Source organism: Neodiprion pinetum, chromosome 1, assembly GCF_021155775.2.
Source record: "Neodiprion pinetum isolate iyNeoPine1 chromosome 1, iyNeoPine1.2, whole genome shotgun sequence".
Lineage (NCBI taxonomy): Eukaryota > Metazoa > Arthropoda > Insecta > Hymenoptera > Diprionidae > Neodiprion > Neodiprion pinetum.
The window spans coordinates 33,888,796-33,903,074 of record NC_060232.1 but is presented as its reverse complement, the minus strand read 5'-3'; the positions used below and the strand labels follow the sequence as shown (position 1 = coordinate 33,903,074).

Here is a 14,279-nt window from a genome sequence, read left to right as displayed (position 1 = left end):
GCTTCGCTTCACCGATTGGGGTATATAAGCCAACTTCTGTCTGTCAGCTCATCAAGAAGTACATCTCATTCGAGAGATAATCGTCAGCGAGCAAATCCGTCCAACCGAACTCTCATCATGAACGCCCTGGTGAGTAACGGCTCGACTTTCCGTGCCCTTATCTAATCCCAAACTCTGCACTGAGCAAATTGTCGCTTCTATTCGACTCGTCGTCTGAAATACGTCGCGATCAGTGATCGAAGTGAAGAGGACATTGAGTTCCCGCTAAGAGTAAGTCTGTGGAAATCTCCCTGAATCGGAAAACAACCTCGTCGAGTGTCGCGCTTAGACTGCATCACTTGAAACTCAAGTCAGTGTGGAGCCCGGTACTGAACACAGAACTCGCAAACTCTCACACGCGAATTTGGTTCGCCCCGGTGATTCGAGACGAACGGGTCTTTCAAATTTTTGGCGGTATCTAACTTTTCTTTCTACCGGATCGTCTACCCTCCGCCATTGGAAACTTTCAAATTTATCACAGAAATATTTAATAACAGCAGTAGTTTTATTTTTTCGGGTGGATAGCGATCTTGAATATTCATAGTTTCTTAAATTTACCACCGGACAAAGGTAGGTTCTTTTTGGAAAACTCTGGCCTGCTTCATATTAAAATTGGAATCATGTCCCATAAATCATACGTACGCGTGCGGAATTTTATTTGGTAGGGTGAATTTTTTTTCTCAAGATGATAAAAACCCGGATTTCCTCCGGCAAGGATTTCGACGTTTTTATACCTTCAAACTGTTAATCAGCGCACATAGTACATGTACCTTGTTTGCAGCGGCGTTAAATCGCGCGGTAAAAACGCTGGCTGCGTTAGATGTAGATTCACAGTCTCGGCGAAGGATGCTGTAGGGAAAGTGAGCAATTCTCGTGAACGCGTAGCGAGCCTCAATTGCCTGGGTTTCATCCAACGTCACACTTAAAGCGTTGCTACGGGCGTATACGCGATGTTTGATTTACGGCCGAAGGAGGCCTCGATCTTACTCGAAAAGTTGATCGTAAAAAATAGTGCTCAATTTCGCAACTAAAATTACACAGTCAAACAGTTTAAAAATACACTTTCGGTAGCAATGACTGGGTACAAGTTTTATTCGCTATCAAGTCGCGTCGTAAAATATTCCCGAGCTATCGCGATGCAGAAACAGAATGAAAATAAATTACTCCTGCATCATTACCTGTGTAACTTGTTACTTTTCTACGGCTTAAAAATTTTTTGCTACATTTTTGATACGCTTGCGCTTGACCGTTTGGACCATTGACTAGTCGCGTATATGAAAAAAAGACAAATGAAAAAAAAAAAAAAAACGAAAAGCCAAAGAGAGGGAGAACAAGTTTGAAGGACTTGACGTAACATCCATCGAGCGTGTTTTATCAAATACTTCACCTGTCAGCGGCTCTTCCGCCTATACGTGGCATATATATTTATTATATACGTATACATGTAAGTTGCAGCATAATTTGCAACGCGTCCTATCATAGTCCGTTATTAATAATTTCACGTCAGTTTGCATTGTATTATGATGCTGACGCTGCGTTCGAACAAGGATGTTATTCAGGATAAGCGCGTTATTGAAATACTTGAATATACTCTGGTCTCTACACCCGCCCACATGCCATTCACCGTTCAACGCAACGGCGCGTTCACTGTCCGGTACACGAAGTTCGCAAGAAAGTTTTAGTTTCTTTTTACGTCAAGCCATCCGTTACGCCTTTGAAAAGCTGCTGGTATTAATGGGTTAAAACTCGGGTGTAATTAGTACCATGGAAAGCCGCCGAATGTTTCATCTGCATACCAGCGATCTAATTTGCCTCGCATAGACGTCGGCCAAAAACCGTTGAAATTTCATCGCATGCAATGCTACGTCATCTTTGTTTCATTTTTATTTTCCGCGTGTTCGCGTTGTGTCATTCCGAGGTCAGCACTTTTCTCAGTTTCAATCGTCGAGGTAGCAACAGCCCATCGGTCCGTCTTCTCCTGTAATAATTATGTGAAACCGAAAGAGGGGGTACGTAAATGCCGCGATCAGCCAAGAGTCGAGCAAAGGTTATCGAGTGCGAGGCTTACGTAATGGACAGCGAAAGGTCACCCCATCCCTGCACGTCCTCCCCCTCTTCTATCATCATCGCCTTATTCCCGCACACCTTGCGGCTTTATACCCAAGATTCCCGCAATTTTCAGCCAGATTTCACCCTTCAAACCACCGCGAAAGAACCCCGAAAAAATGAATTCCAACCGGTTCTCTTCCCGTTTCAGTTCTTCGTCCTCGCCGCCCTCGCGGCCGTCTGCGTCGCAGCACCGCCTCCACCTTCGGGCCCCGCCGACGAACCGATTCCGATCATCAGCCAGAGCCAGGACGGGCCCAACCCCGACGGCTCGTACAGCAACTCCTTCGAGACTGGAAACGGGATCCAAGTCCAGCAGCAGGGGAGCCTGAAGCAGATCGACGAGAAAACGTTCGCCCAGGTCGTTCAGGGCTCGTACACCTATACCGGCCCGGATGGAGCCGCGATTCAGGTGACTTACACCGCCGATGAGAACGGATTCCAGCCACAGAGTAACGCCATCCCGACGCCCCCCGCTATCCCGGAGGCGATCCAGAAGAGCCTTGACTTTAACGCGGCGCATCCCCCACCGGCCGTCGTCGACGCGTAGGGTCAATATATGAATTTGTAATTTTTGTGAAACCGCGAAGGCGAAGACTCGCGGCGATAAACAAGCCTCAGGTTCTTTATGCTAATCGTATAACGTAATCAAAAGTCAATGTTGGATAAGAATAATGTAAATATTGCGTGACGGATAGTTTAGAGGACTGTTTTTTTTTTTTTTTACACTATATTTGATACGAATATCCTCACATCATGTTGTACGCAGCCACTGTAAGTCACTGGAATAAATTGTGCTTTTTGCTACCTAATCTTGTGTTGAATACGACATATTCGTACTCGCCCCTGCCGAGAGACAAAAAAAAAAAACAATCTTCACGCGGCACCAAACCCTCAATGATCACCTTTATGGGGGTGGTTCTGGTGGATCGCGGGAATTCCAAAATCCAAGTTTTATAATCTTGACTCGCTGTAAAGCAAGGATTGACGAAGTTCAGATCAACGTGTGGGGGTCAAAATGTGGAAGGGTCAATATATCGAAATTTCAAACATGCCGAAATAAAATAACGAAAAATGAACTGTTCAAAATCTTGATTTTTGAAAGTCTCTCTGATCATTACTCACTCTATTCGAACCATTCGTCTTTCTTTATTATATTTTTGGATGTTAGAAATTTCGATATAGCGGGCATTCGGAATATTGACCCTTCCAAGTTTTGACCCCCACCCAGATCAACGTTACACAATTTTAACCCCGCAGGCAGGATTCGCAGGAAGAATTAGGAACACACGAAAGTGAGCTCATAGTATTATTCCTTTGAGTAAGATTTTTTTTTTCCGAGTAACAAAACTAAAATACGTGTGTCCGCTGAGCGACGCGTTGTGCATTTGAAATACAGCCCAAAACTTGGACCGTAGTAGCGTTTTTCTCGAAAGAAAACATGTAACGACTCAGTACGAGGCTTACGCCTGATGTACGTACGTGAAAAAAAGTTATACACGCAACTTTGTCTTGTAAATAATGAACGTGCTAAGTGATAGAATGTAATTTCAACTGACATCCATATCGGTATAAGCCAACGGGTTGCGAGACACGTAATCTCCCGTAACTTTCGCATTAATTTCTAATACCGTCACGAAGTAAATCACGTGACCTCGGCATTCCGATGTGGAGATAAGTGTCGAAAATTGAACGGTCGAGATCGATACGCTCGTTGCCCAACCAGATTCGATACTCTGATGTAAATTAATGTCGTCCACGTGAATGTCAACGGATAAATTTTCCGGGTGAACTCGATTGCAATGTTTAAATAAGACAAAAGCAGGTACGCGATGAAATGGTTGCCGTGAGGTCAACGGGCAAAAGTCAGAAATAAGACGTAGATTATTGCGCAAATATTTTGTCACCTTTCTCGGGAGATTGAAAATGGCTCGAGTAGCGGAACGTCGACCAATTAGCAGAAATTACGCCGGGGTTCAACTTTCGTTTGACGATGCAGCTGTTGCTGCAACTTGGTGAGAACATGTTACGAAACGAAATATCTTCTCAACTCATCCTTGACGAGCTGCATAATGTCATAACTGCATGGATGCTCCAAGTTTTGTCAGCTCTTGATTCTCGTTGCAAGAGATATTCTCAAAGTCCGGTACGGACAGGGTTGTAGTATCCGGTTATACCGTCTTTACGGCCAAATTCGCTCGATGAAAGCTCCGAGTGCCAGCGGATGAATCGTAAAGCTGCTGGCTTGCGTGAAACATCACCTAAGGAAACCATTTTAGCCTAATTTCACTTCTGAAAATGAAGAGGATTTCGTTTCATTAATTTACGGACAATGATTTTATAATGTACCTACTTTGCAGATTGGCATTGTCAGTGAAATGTTACATGTATTAGATCTTTGTGTAATTAATTAATTCCAAATTACGACGATACAAAATTAGTCGATAACTGTATCGATAAAACGGTTCGTTAGTGATCACTGAATATTTCAATTAATAAGACGACGAAAGTATTTTCGTCTCCAGCCAATGACGGGATACTTTTATTGCACGCTCCTTGAATCGCTGTTGCACATATAATTTCTGTTGCGGCAGCAAGATTGATCGCTCAAGTAAAGCTAGATTCCGATCATCCTCGCATGCGTTTAAAAAACTGCTTGTTATTGTGCACACAGTTGGAATCTTTTGCAATTTGTCCTTGCAGCAGGATTTCGAGGCGATGTCGGTATCTTCGTTGTTGGATTTTCTGTCTTTCGAAAATATAGGTGAGCAACATTCACGTACCTGACCGCAGCTATTTTCGAATTTAAAAAATCGTGTTTCTGATTCCTCGTTTTCATCTGTACAATTACTGGCTTGTTTCATCAAGGATGACGGCACGGAGGAGTAAGTGCGATGCTGAGAATCGGGGACCAGAAATAACCGCATCGGTTCTTCGGAATTTTTTCAAGCCTCTGGTAACTGACCGAGCATTATTATAAGCCGATTATTTGAAATCGGTATATCATAACGATTTACTTGACGGTGGCGGCATCCGCGTGCCATTGCGCGAACTAACAGAGATATGGTGATGTCATGAATGTCATGCCCCATTCCCGGGCTGCTACTGACCTTCTTCCACTTACGAATGCAAGAGAGAAAAAACAAAAGTAAAAAAAAAAAAAAAAAACCGTAAATTCTGTCTCAACGCACTGTTACAGTGTACATCGGTTAGCATCAGGCAAAAACTGAGGTACATTTTATACGTTTTTTTAATGGCTCGTAAACCTGTTCGTTTTGAGAGAATTCGTTTGCTTAGTTGAAAAGTGAAAAGCAAAAACTCACCGTGGCGTCAAAATTATGCTAAATTCGATGTTACGCGTCTGAGAGTTATACTTCACGAGAGGGAATATTGCATAGCTGTTGTTATTACGCGATTGGTTATAAAATGCAAAGGTCAAACGCTGTGAGAAATAAATTTTTGCATAGATCAGAGTTCCAGGACGCAGCTTTTAATTATTAGCCTTGAACCCCGTCTAAATTTGTCCACTAATACAAGATCGCTAACGGCGTTATCTCAACGGACGTATATCGTGTTTTTGTCCGATGCACCGATCCTGTTATTTTTATTCCCCGATTCTTAGCAATCGTCTTCTAATTCTCTGTGATTGCGAGTTACAGCTGAAACAATTTTACTAATACAGGTATAACACTCTTCGTTTCAAGGAAAAGTTCCTCTCTGTAAAAGTCCTTTTATCCAAACCAATTAAACTCTGTTTCGCAAAATCTCGAGTTTATTCAAATAATGTTGCTGCCTGTGGACCACCACACTTCTAACACAGAATTTTCTACGCCATTAAACTCCGGCCTCCGTACTAATCCAGGCACGAAGGGTGGAGATTTTTGCGTAGACTGCTGGACTGCCAATCGCACCGCACGAAGCTCCCCAGGAAACGAGACCAACCACCTTGCCGCCGTAAGTTAAAGGGCCGCCGGTGTCGCCCTGCAGATAAGAAATTGTCACGATTACAGAGAGGCAAGAATTACGGAAATGCCGTTAGGGGGGTTGCTTAATTTATTGCAAATAATCAACGATTATACGACTCGATGGTGTCGGTATGAACTATGTTTTGAGATTTAAAATCAAATAAATGGTCTCTAATGTTGTAAGTTATAACATCTTAAGTGGGCAATAGAATTCTCGTCGACCTTACACTTGTCACATTAAGTTGAATTATATACAGTTGTCCACTAAATGCGAAATGAAAAAACAGGTTTTACGAGTTTCTAACGCTTCTGTATAGTTGTTTTCGGAACTATAAACTCTAACGTCGTAATGCCACCTTCTTCCTTGACTAAGTTCATCATAATTTTATCGAATTTTATCGTGTCTTGAACTTGTGACTCGCAGATCAGTCTGGCCGAGGCGTGAATCGTTCTACTTCCCGGGAATACTTAGAATAGGTATCGCAATAAAATGCGTAACAAATTTCATCAAAGTCTTATCAACGGACTTGGAGTCGTCGTGCGAATCAAGCGTTGAAAAACCTCGTTTTGGAAAAAACAATTAAGCAACGAAAATCAATTAAGAAGCGCAAATCAATTAAAGGGGTAGTCTGCTTGAGAGGCTTCAAAAAATCGATGTTTTTTTTTTGCATAAATGTCTTCCTAAACTATCCAAGGATGTGTCCCTAAAATTTCAGAAGCAAATTCGAAATATTTTCGGAGTTACAGAAGAAATAGTGAGCAAGCGTCGAGCAGGTATACGAGCGGTTTTTTGAAGTTTTCAACCAGTTTTTTTAAGAGTCTGAACCAGTTTTTTGAAGTTTTGAACCAGTTTTTTGAAGAGTCTGAAGGGCAACTCTATGGACCAGGAATCGCTGATTAGCATATTAATGCGGTAAGTTCAAGAAAATTACGATTTTTTCTGTACGAAAACTTTAAAGCCCGTTTTCTCGAGTTTTCATTTTCACAAGTTTTAGGAAACGGTGCCGGCGATAGCAAAAACAATATATGTCCGATCGAAAAAAATCAAAGTGATCTAGCTTCAGTATTAAATTATCTTCGATTTGAACTAAAAAAGTTGGACAAAAGTGCTATTTTAATTACTTGTCTTGCAACTTGAAGTGAAATTTTTTTTTCAAGAAAGTGAATTTTTTTTTCAAGCTTCGAAAAAATTTGGAATTTCATTATTTCTTCGGTATTTTTTTAGTTCATATAGAATAGGAACTTAAAAAAACTAAAAAAAAATTTGGTTCGACTATTTCAGATGCATCGCACGACCTCCATCACCGGCATCGATTTAAAAGTGCATACTCCAGGCGCCCAGAAGAATTGTTATAACTTTTAAAAATTTCAATATTATTTAATAATAAAAATTGTTCTTTAAAGCTTAAATATGATACACTATCGTCTCAAAATTTCGTTTTACCGCAATCATTTCCTTCCCTTTCAAAAAAATTGCTGAAAAAACGCTTTTTTTCGGCTTCTAAAGCAGACTACCCCCTTAAGCAGCGGCAGACTATTTTTACGATTTGAAACCATAAAACAGTGATAAAAATAGTAAGTCTTGGTTATTAATCGTTGGTTAATTGCGATCCTTCCAACATCAATGTCGCGTCTATTCAAAGTCAACTTGAAAATCAACCGTGAAAGGATGACCACCACATTTATAAGGCCGTTTCACTTACGGTGCACACGTCATGTCCACCCGTAGTGTATCCAGCGCACAACATACGGTCAGTTATGGTGTTGATCCTGCTCAAGGCGGCGGCGCAAACGGAACTGGCGACTATGGGCACTTGGGTGACTTGCAAATTTCCGGAAAAGCTGGTGCCGCCGACCTGTGTGCCAGAAATCAAACGAAGGATAAGAGGTGAAAGCTCTCGAAGGGCTGAGCTCATACACTAACCGCTGAGAGTCCCCAGCCGGTGACATTTGCGACACTTCCAGCGGCAAGAGTTTCCCCGACACTTGGCAGAGTCGCGACCCCGACGGTTGTTCCGAGTGTAAAAGCGGTCGAAAACCTCAATATCGCGATGTCGTAGTCATAAGTCGTGCTCGAGAAGCTGGGGTGAATTACGAGCGAGGAAACGGTGTGGACGGTGCCTAATGTGCTTCGGAACGAGCTTCCGGCCCGAACCGTGATCGTCGACACCGTCACGCTGATAATCGAAGGAGAGGAAAGATAAACGATTTCGCACTCTTGGAGGACTCACGGCCACAGATAAAAACTCACCCCTTGACGCATTGGGCCGAGGTTATAACGGCGGTGGTGCTTACGATGACGCCTCCGCATTTGAAGTCGCCTCCCACCGATAGACCGACCTGCGTTTAGAGCGAAAACACCTTAAGACTTAAGAGCAGCGCTGCAGCGTCAAGAAAAATATTTAACTTCGTTACAATTCGTTAGAATGAAATTAGGGAGTTTAAATTGAAGCAGCATAAGCGGTGATCGTTACACGAGAATGCCATATTTTCATCGTCGAATTCAGCACCCAACACATACCTGATATGGAACTAGACTGATGTCGATCGAAGTTCCTCCAATGATGCGGCTACTCGCGGCACTGGCAATGGCTACGAATTAATTTTAAACGAATTTCGATTAGTGTTTTGTTGCATTAGTTTCAGCAAGGAGTGGATTTATGATCGTTCGTGACGATGCGCGTATAGTTCGAAATTCCAAAAATTACGCCAGCCCGAGATTTCCCCTCAACGGATTTATGATAACGACACGACACGAGCCTCATTTCTTATTTAACTGTGCCATTAACAGAATTTCAGCTTACCAACGTAGGCCAAAAAAACGCACAGAACTTTAATCATCGAAAAAGCCGTATTCCAGTTATATTCAACTGTCCTTTCGCAGTCAATTTGATTTGTAAATCAGCATCAGCGCTTCGGCTACTGACAGTAAAATCAATCTTGGATTTCATTCGCTCTTACACCGCTTATCTAATCTTCCGATAAATTTATAATCATGTATTCGATCGAGTCAGTTAAGTTCTGATAAAATCCCCTACACCTATGTACACGTGCTTTGCGTCATCCGCGTGAACAGTACAACTCACTTTTTATTTTCTTGTCTGGAAGTTTAATTTTATGCATTTAACACTCACCTGCAATCTGTACGTATTTTGTTCACAAACAGCAAACAGAATCAAGCCTTTATTGCGCGTCTCCAGTTCTAAACACTGTCGATGATCTCGCGCGGGGTAATATAATTATCGATCAAAACAATCTACTCGTACGATAATAGTTAGTGCTCACACTGCGTAGATCTGTAATAAACACTGTTCACAATAACCAGAAAAAAATCCAAGTCAACATCGTTGCCTGTGGAATATCTTCTGCTTTATCAACGCCAGATTATTTACGAATTTATACATTGTTGTGTTTGACGTTGATGTGGGTGCAGCACAAGACGAGGATCATAATTTTAGCAACGAGGACTTGGTTAATTCGATTCTTGGCGAAGGAGTACCTCGCTTCTTAATTCGTGCCAAGTTATAATCGAGCTAGAAGAACACAATGGACTGACTCAAGTGTTTCGGCCTGAGTAATAGCGTTGCCTGCAGTCGACTGTTAAACATCCAAGCCTTCTTGAACGTCTGATTTTGCTACCACTGTAAGACAGTTTCTCCTACCCCAGATACTGTCGTTTGGGCAGAAAATAAGCGATGCATCCGCACGATTCAGATTTTCCTTCGTTTTCAAATTAATCACTAATGTTTGTTTTTAACTCAATTTCTTCGCCTTTATGCTTGCAATTCACAACTGGAAATAAATTTGACGCATGAGCTTTTTTGGCGATGAAGACTGACTCACATTTCTTTTCTAGTCGTAACTTAGTTACTGAGATAGCTTCTCGATATTGATCGACACTCGCTTCGTTCATTTTTACGATGAAGTGATAACCCCGCTGATCAATAATCTGCTCATTAATATCACGCGTTTTAATGTTGCTGGTCGTTAAAGATGTGAATTTTATCACGCCGTTAAAGGACCGAAGCGAAATGTTATTGCAGCCTATAAATTTTTGCTTTGCATATTTTTGAATGCGAAAATTAATAACGAAAGCAAAAAAATTTATTCAATTATTAATTATTCGTCGTTTAACAGCGGTTCGGAGAATTGAAGCACGTACGTCGATCTGCACACGATACGATTTATGCACCGATATATTTCTACTTCAATTTAAGGATCGAAATGAATGAATTTTAAACGGGACAAGGGATTGTTTTATTCTTAAACATTCAGTTCAGTGTTTACATGTACCAAGTATTATTTCACAGTATGTACTAGACTACGTCATCGGAATAGAATTGGAGCATTTGAGCCAGAATATAACAGTGAGCGAACATTATTAAATGCATACTTATACACGTAGATAATTTAGGAGCTAGGAATGATTTTCATAAGATTTGAACAACGATAATTAGATTTTCGTTTTCCTTACTCCCTTCTTATTTTCCTCATCATACACATTTTGCCCAGCTTATGGTAAAGAAAAGATTTCTTTTCCCCGCTTGGATGCCCGCTTAACCTTAATTTCAAATTTATTCATCACCTTATTTATGCAGCTTAAGTAGATTGCATGTAGCTTTATTTCTATAAATATTTCTAAATATATTATACATACGTAATATGCGGTTTTACCTGTATTTATACGTTTATATACAGTACAATAGCATACACAAATTTACATGATTTTCAAACTATGTTCATATCATAGTTTTATTCATTTATTACTATTTATATACGTTGAATTACATATATACTGCTAAAATATTCACAGTTAAACGCCTCTTTCCCCAATTGTTCTTATGATGACTAGAATTTGCCAAATGTTATTAAATCTACGACTTATATAATTAACACGATAATGGCGATGCTTAAGAACTCGCGCAAATAATTTTTTCCATCAAACATTCGAGGCTACTTTCAAATTTGTTTACGCGGAACTTGTAAACAGATTTGATTCACCAACCTCCGTGTAAATTTCAATCATTTGTCTGTAAGAAAATAGATAATTTATCAACAACTAGATACATCAATCAAACGATTATTCTCTTCACATCCATTTTTACATATCTTTATTACACGTATAGTTTTGTTTTAAATTATATTGAATTTTTATCTCCTTATATTTTTAATACCGGTAGTAAATCGCCAAATATTTTTTGACCGTCACAATAAATCTCGTGTCACTGAGACTTGAGGATGGAAAAAAAATTGAAAACTAAAAACTTGCATGGAATGTAGTTCAAGGAAATGTGTCAACATGAAAATCGATCCTTGCAGTGTATCTGCACATTGGGCCGATTTGTTCCTCGTGATAGAAAAAGTGTCGGTACTACGGGTGAATGCAAATAATCTCAATGGTACGAATGAAAATGATCAATCGTATAGTTGTAAGTGTTGAAGAAAATTACCAACGAAGCAAGCACTGTATTTTCGCGCAAAGAAATTTCCAAATTTCACCGGAGATGATTGAATACAGGCACTCATTCGATTAGTCAAAACTGCAATCCACAAATTTCCCCCAATCAGGTATGGCCCATAAATTACGTTAAAATTTGCGAGAGATCACGAGAACATGAGCCCCAAGTTTACCAGCGACTCAATTCCATTACTCGCTCTGTTACTCATCCTCACGATACTATGTTATATACACGAAGTCCGCTGTCAGAATTCATATTAATTCATATTAATTCGTATTATGAAATTGATAGATAGCGACATGTACCTTACATACACTAATTTTCAGAACACTAATATTCAACGTATCAACTTCGAAAAACCGATATAAGTTATTAGAACAGTCTCATTCACGTCTCATCTCACGGTTCTTGCCGATACATATTCCGTACACGTGAATCACACACACAGTACCACGCACTCTGACATACAACATATATTGATAAAAGTTCTAACTATATCACGTTGACTCTTGAGAAATTTGTTGTACCATTACATTGAATTAATTTTGTTTCGTTCTTACGTTTCTTACGAATAAAATCTGCAATTAATATGCATATACGTACAATTATACATACATATACATATACAAATATATAACACGTTTTCTGCTTTGTTACAATTATGAGGGAATAATGCAGGGGAATTTTGTCACATCGGTAGGATAACAGGTGCTTTTAGGTATATTATAGTATACATCAAGGGTAAGCTTAAATTAGCAAGCTCTTAAACTGGAAACAGCACCCTGTATCGGAAAACTATACTCCGTAACGAGTAACGAGGAACGGCTTGTTAAAGAGCGCTCCCGACTGAAGACGGGGATTAGCTTACGGCTGATAATAATTATGCCTCGGTGATTCAATTGCGCCCCGTGTTCATCTGCATGGCAATTAAGCTGGCTTAGAGGCAGAGTTCCTGCGAGTTGAAATCGTTGGTGTGCTTGTGCCTCCCGGAAGCGAAGACGTAAAGCTCAGCGGCGGTGTTCGGGCTTTTTGGTGCGCTTGCGAGGGCGGCGTTTCCGTTCCGGACGCAGCATCTGGACGCCGGGAGGGTGCGGTTTGTGGCTTCAATTCCTTTTGCGGGTAATCGTGACGGTCCTCGCACAGACACGCCGCGGTAAAAGGAAGCTGCTGCCGGACATCCGCCCGAAGCTGGTCGCCGCCAATCGTACCTTGCAAAAAAAAATCTGACTTTGGAATTGATTACGTGTTCTAAAAACTTCTACACCAAATTTTTCCTATCCTAATCCTATGCGGTGACCCCAAACGCACCGCAGCTCGCGAGGCAGCTCGCCGTTTTTCAAGAGAAATTGCCTTGTCTGGTATCGATTAGTTTCACGCCCGCACTGAGATATGCTTCATTTTTTATTTTTGTCACCGGAAATTCTAGTGAAACGGATGTGTATTTGTCAATTACGGTCTAAATATCGCCGTGATAGGAAGAAAATTTCGTCACAAGTAACTGTTGACGGTAATTCGTACAGTTTTCGATACGGTGTTTTATTGTTATTGAAAAATAAATCTGTTCGTTTAGTTTCCCACATCTTTTCAGAACTACATTTTTTTTTTATAGTCAGAAGTGGAAATAATTGAAGGAATGGATATTTCGAATGATTTTATGCGATTTTTGATATTGCAAGCGCGTTAAGATTTTTATATGAGTTCAAAAGCTTCCGAAATTTCAAGTGAATCTTCATGTAAATTGAACGAAAAGATTATTTCGAAGACTGTGCTATTAGACCTACGTCCCTGTATTGGAAAACAAAGCGTGCTGCCTCGCGATCTTACTTTCCGCAACGAATGAAAAAAGCACCCGAGTATTTACCTGATCGAAGTTCTGGTGGACTGCGTTTTATCAAGATCGAGACTATCCATTGGCGGGCTGGTCGACCATTGTCGGGGTCTGAAGGGACATCGTTGTTGAAATTCCCGCTTGAACTTTTCCTGCAAACAAAATTGTGAACGAAAACTTGATGAATTTTTCAAACGAATTACGTCAATTTTAATACCGCGGTAAGTTCCGGGCGATACAAGAAGTCGATAAAATTAATTTTATCTGTGATGAAACCTCGCCGTGTCGTCAATATTGTCTCAACTTTGCGTAGCATTTATAACAATCGCGAGAAATAATTTTCACTTAAAAATTGCACGTGACGGACGTTTCGAAAAAAAAGAGGAGATTTTTATAAGCTAAATCGCAAGTAAAACAAACTTTTATGATCGAGGCTAAGACGCTGATGCTCTCAAGTCATTAATCAAACAGTACCAAGCTTTTAACGGAAGGTCGTTACTCCCTGTGATAAAAGTTCAATACACGGTTTGTTGGTTTTAGAGCAAAAACAACACGCGAGCAATCAAAGTCCTTGGTTTAATGGTTTCGCGAATTGAAAAAGTACTTTACGGTCGTAAATCGTATATATGCTAACCGAAATGAGAATGTAATAAGGTATTTTTACTTACGTTATAAATACCGTAGATGAAAGGGTTGTAACAGCTGTTTGACATCGCCAGCCAGTCGCAGCAGAACCAAATGATGTTGATGTATCTGTACCTGGAATTAGAGCGATTATCAGTTTAGGTTGAATTCGAACTCTTTGCCTCAATGACGACTGCTTGAGTCGACGGATTTTATATAAGCGTTACAATTGCTCATCGTACGTTTCAAATTCACAAA

General features: G+C 40.5%; 3 protein-coding genes across 5 annotated transcripts in view; 1 reads left to right on the top strand and 2 right to left on the bottom strand.

The window, feature by feature from the left end:
* On the top strand, positions 1–2,957 carry LOC124220205 (endocuticle structural glycoprotein ABD-4-like). The gene is made up of 2 exons (XM_046628754.2): positions 1–129; positions 2,297–2,957. The coding sequence occupies exons 1-2, from the start codon at positions 118–120 to the stop codon at positions 2,693–2,695; spliced, it is 411 nt and encodes a 136-aa protein (XP_046484710.1). The 5' UTR covers positions 1–117; the 3' UTR covers positions 2,696–2,957.
* Positions 2,958–5,895: 2,938 nt separating this feature from the next.
* Positions 5,896–9,103, bottom strand: LOC124224830 (trypsin 3A1-like). Its single transcript, XM_069137480.1, has 6 exons — positions 8,915–9,103; positions 8,632–8,702; positions 8,362–8,450; positions 8,035–8,287; positions 7,814–7,966; positions 5,896–6,126 (listed from the first exon to the last, which is right to left on the bottom strand). The coding sequence occupies exons 1-6, from the start codon at positions 8,949–8,951 to the stop codon at positions 5,980–5,982; spliced, it is 750 nt and encodes a 249-aa protein (XP_068993581.1). The 5' UTR covers positions 8,952–9,103; the 3' UTR covers positions 5,896–5,979.
* A 2,210-nt stretch (positions 9,104–11,313) lies between these two features.
* LOC124210814 (RYamide receptor) overlaps positions 11,314–14,279 on the bottom strand; it is a 52,687-nt gene continuing 49,721 nt past the window's right edge. For 2 of the 3 annotated variants that reach the window (XM_046609199.2, XM_046609201.2), the window contains exons 8-10: positions 14,066–14,156; positions 13,431–13,549; positions 11,314–12,792 (exon numbers count right to left, since the gene is read on the bottom strand). In XM_046609199.2, the coding sequence (XP_046465155.1) occupies positions 12,507–12,792; positions 13,431–13,549; positions 14,066–14,156 (496 nt within the window). In that variant the 3' untranslated portion in view covers positions 11,314–12,506. The remainder of the gene's footprint in view (positions 12,793–13,430; positions 13,550–14,065; positions 14,157–14,279) is intronic. The other variant, XM_046609200.2, reaches the window with a different exon arrangement.

Bases quoted from the DNA above. Each gene is read 5' to 3' on its own strand.
- LOC124224830 (XM_069137480.1), bottom strand. From the start codon at position 8,951: ATGATTAAAGTTCTGTGCGTTTTTTTGGCCTACGTTG. The intron at 8,451-8,631 runs GTATGTGTTGGG...CTCTAAACGCAG, and splicing joins TCAGTCTAGTTCCATATCAG to GTCGGTCTATCGGTGGGAGG. The intron at 7,967-8,034 runs GTTAGTGTATGA...TCTGGCACACAG, and splicing joins CCGGCTGGGGACTCTCAGCG to GTCGGCGGCACCAGCTTTTC.